At 47.0% G+C, this 3516-nt stretch overlaps 1 protein-coding gene across 1 annotated transcript in view; it reads left to right on the forward strand.

The window, feature by feature from the left end:
- Positions 1–216: 216 nt before the first annotated feature.
- Positions 217–3516, forward strand: part of LOC107114471 (alcohol dehydrogenase class-3) — a 16606-nt gene continuing 13306 nt past the window's right edge. Inside the window, exons 1-3 of the mRNA XM_015415968.1 lie at positions 217–303; positions 2649–2756; positions 3477–3515. Of these exons, the coding sequence (XP_015271454.1) occupies positions 292–303; positions 2649–2756; positions 3477–3515 (159 nt within the window). The 5' untranslated portion in view covers positions 217–291. The remainder of the gene's footprint in view (positions 304–2648; positions 2757–3476; position 3516) is intronic.

Below are 3516 nucleotides of genomic sequence, written 5' to 3' on the forward strand. Positions count from 1 at the left end.
AAGCGACTTGACGGCGCTCAACACGGACTCTCTCTGAGACGGCACTGTCATTAGTCTTTCAAGTGTCGCAAGACTCCTGTGCCAATTGTCAGGTAACGGTGCCTGGAACCGCAGCTTTCGGCTTTTGCACCGGCTGTCATACCCCGAACCATAAAACCATCCAGAACGTCGGCGTCCTATCCAAGCCCGGCCCACTTTGGAGGCGGTTCCCGATGCTGCGCGCATGACTTGGTTTCGTTCTGCGGCTCCTTCGAGGAGGGCGAGTTAACAGGGGGGCTCTTCGGCCGGAGGATGACGAGCGGGGTAAGCTTGCGCCAGCTGCCTCGCGGGGCGCCGGGGAATGTGCCCCGGGGAAGCGCAAGCCCGTGGAGCCTCGCGCGGCTCCCTCTTGGGGAGGCTGCCGCGGGGAAAGAGGCGCGAGGGGCGAGCCAGGGCGAAACAAAGGCAGCCCTTAGCTTGAGGGGGAGGGAAGGACCGGCTGTTGCTGCCTCCTTGGCTTCTCGTGTAGCCCGGTTTTATGTGTTTACTCGGGAGTAAGTCCCCCTGGGTTCAGTGGGAGCTTATTCCTGGGTAATGTGCATCACAGCCCATACGCTTAATTGCACTTTTTTAAAGGGGGCGGCGGGAAGTGTGCGTGTGTGTGAAGCACGCCTAGAAGATTTAGATCTAATAATCCCAGATGTGCTTTGTAGGAACCGGCTGAATCCAGGTTTAAGGGGTGATCTCGTATTTAACCGCATATTGAGCCTGGCAATTAAAAGGTGTTCTTTGTGCTCAACTTTCTTAAAAAGAAAGCACCGCTGCCCTCTTTTTTTTTTCTTGCCTTGCGCTGTACGGCGTTTGCATGTGCAGACGCTCTGCACAGCTGCTCCTTACTGGTGCTATTTGGAGAGGAGAGTCAAGCCTGCTTCCGAGCGTGAAGTTTTTTGTGAAGGGCCTGAATGAACGCCTTGTGTGAGCGCAGAGAGGCGAACTCTTGGCCTGGATTATTCGCCTCCTGTTGGCATTTGCGTCGCCTTCAAGTGTCTGCAAACTTCTTGTCGAGCCGTGCTCTTTCGGTGTCAGGCCTGTGCCTACGTGTGGCTCGTCATTTCTCTCCCCGCCCCCCCCCCCCCTTGCAGGGGTTAGGTGTACAGTAGGTGGTATGTTGTGGGTTCCCGTTTAGATTCCTCCTGCCGCTTCGTGCTTTTTGCGCCGGCAGTTTGTGCAAGCCGTTTACCCTTTATACTTTCAGCTTATATATAGGTAGGGGGGCACATTGCATGACTGAAAAGGAAGCCTCTGAGATGGTCTGCAGTTTACGGGGTTAGAAGATGCCTTTCTGTTCCTGGCTAACGTGAAAGCTGCGGCAGTGCAGTGGTTAGAATGCTGGTCTGGGATGGGGGAAGGCCCAGGTTCAAATTCCTGTTCACCATGAAACTCTCTAGGGACTCTCTAGGGAGAACGCATTGACGTTTGCAGTGGTAACGGAACATCCAGACAGCAATTTTCCCCTCCACTTTTTTTTTTGTCAAAGCTTTCTGGAGCTGCTCCGTCATCATGGTCATCCCATTGGCTGAGGGGGAAACTTTTTTTTTTTCAATGGCAATTGCTATAGTGTTACAATGATCAACTTCCATGATCTGGTTTCTCTGCATCCCCAGCTTTCTCTCTTTTTTTAAGTTGACAAAATTGGCTCTTTGCCAAAAGGCTTTCATTCATAGTACATAAATTTCAAACGTCCTCCACATTTTCCCTCAAACGTTTATGTCTGTACAACAAAATGGATATAAAGGTGAGGAGAATAAAAGAAAGGTAAATATTTCATGGTGTGTCTCTTTGGACCTTGATCCCTGCAAAGTTAACAGTGCAATCCTGTGTAGTTACAATGGGCTTGGACTGGAATAACTTTCTGTGGGTTTGTACTGCATGGCTTCTAAACCTTTTGGATGTTGATGCCCCCCACATTGTATACTTTAACATATTATACGAGCATCTGATTGGTATATATGATTTCAACCAAGTACAGCTGTGTCAGAGTATCTTCGATCCTTAGAATATGTTCCCCTTGCATCAAAGGTCTTACTGTTTCGCAGGTTGATTTTTTTAAAAAAAGTTGCCACTGAAGGACTTCTGTCTCCTGTACTCCTTATGTACCCAGTCAGTCTAGACCTTGAGAAACAGTCAAATGTTTCCATTTGGTGGCACTGGGAATTCTCTTTGTGAGTATTTTGCAGAAAGGATACAGGCAACAGTAATTGCATGCTATCAGATCTGAGACGGCTCTTCTCTTTGCCTATATTTGACTTACCGTAATTCTTACAAAATTCTCCTTGAAAGGAGAGATTTTGTGTCTGAAGGACGTATCCCTTGTTTTCTGCAACGGAGACCACAAATAATGCATTCAGATTATCTGTGTGGAGGGGTGATTTTCCTGTCTCCCTCTTCATGCTGTGCCTGGGAGCATTTTGGGCTGTAGTGGGGTTTGTGTGTGGCAATCCCATCTGTCAAAGCCGATGTTTTTTGTTTCTGAGTAGACCTCAGCCTGTAACTGGAGACTTGGGGTTGTTTCCATGAATTAGTAGCCGTTTGCTTCAGTAAACAAGAATTTTGTTAAATGAGTTTGCAGTGAAATAACAGAGTTCCTTTGTGCTTTCTTTCTGATTTAGGTTATCAAATGCAAGGCAGCCATTGCCTGGGAGGCTGGTAAGCCACTGTCTATTGCGGAGGTGGAAGTTGCACCACCAAAAGCTCATGAAGTTCGCATCAAGGTATTGAAGCATTTCTTACCTTCAAAGGTGTCGCTTTTGTGTCGCTTTTTTGTAAAAAAATAAAACAATTACGGGGCCTGGTGCTTTCTTTTTTAAAGTCTAATGACAGAGGATCCTAGCTGAGCCTCCATAATCTCTCATGAATGGCTCCCCTATCAAGTTTCTTTGTAGCTCTAACCATCATTTGCTATGACATCAGAACAGACAAGCGATGGCCTTCCAACCCAGAATAAGAAACTCACTTCAGTGAAACTCAGTCCATGGTTTCTGATTTGGAGGGTAGGTGTTGACAATAGTTTTTTCTGTAATGTACAGAACTGAAAGCAATGTTTGTGCTAAATGCAGACTGTGGGTTGGTTTCAACCAACTTTTCCATTAGTAAGAAAGTGAGGAGATGGTCCCCTTTGACCAGCCAAAAAGCTGTGCTGGAGACCATGGGACCTGCATGAACAAAAGGTATGTGTGGAGGGGCTTATGTTGAAGAGGGAAGCCGGGCAAGATTGAGTTAAGCTGGCTGGATCCAATCCTATAAATAATGTAAGTAACAAATAAGAAACAAAAAGCCGTGATTCTGCAGCTCATTTGTGGTCCTCCAGTCATCATTTGAAGGACTGTTTGCAGTAAACCTGAATCATTGTACTGCTTCAGCTCTGAAGTTCTGAAAATGTTGCGCCATCTTGAATTGCCTCTAGGATAATTCTGACTGGGTTTTTTATAGATCGTTTTGCCACTGCAGTATGTCATACTGACGCTTACACCCTAAGTG

This window comes from Gekko japonicus, unplaced genomic scaffold (assembly GCF_001447785.1).
Source record: "Gekko japonicus isolate JY-2015 unplaced genomic scaffold, Gekko_japonicus_V1.1 scaffold68, whole genome shotgun sequence".
NCBI lineage: Eukaryota > Metazoa > Chordata > Lepidosauria > Squamata > Gekkonidae > Gekko > Gekko japonicus.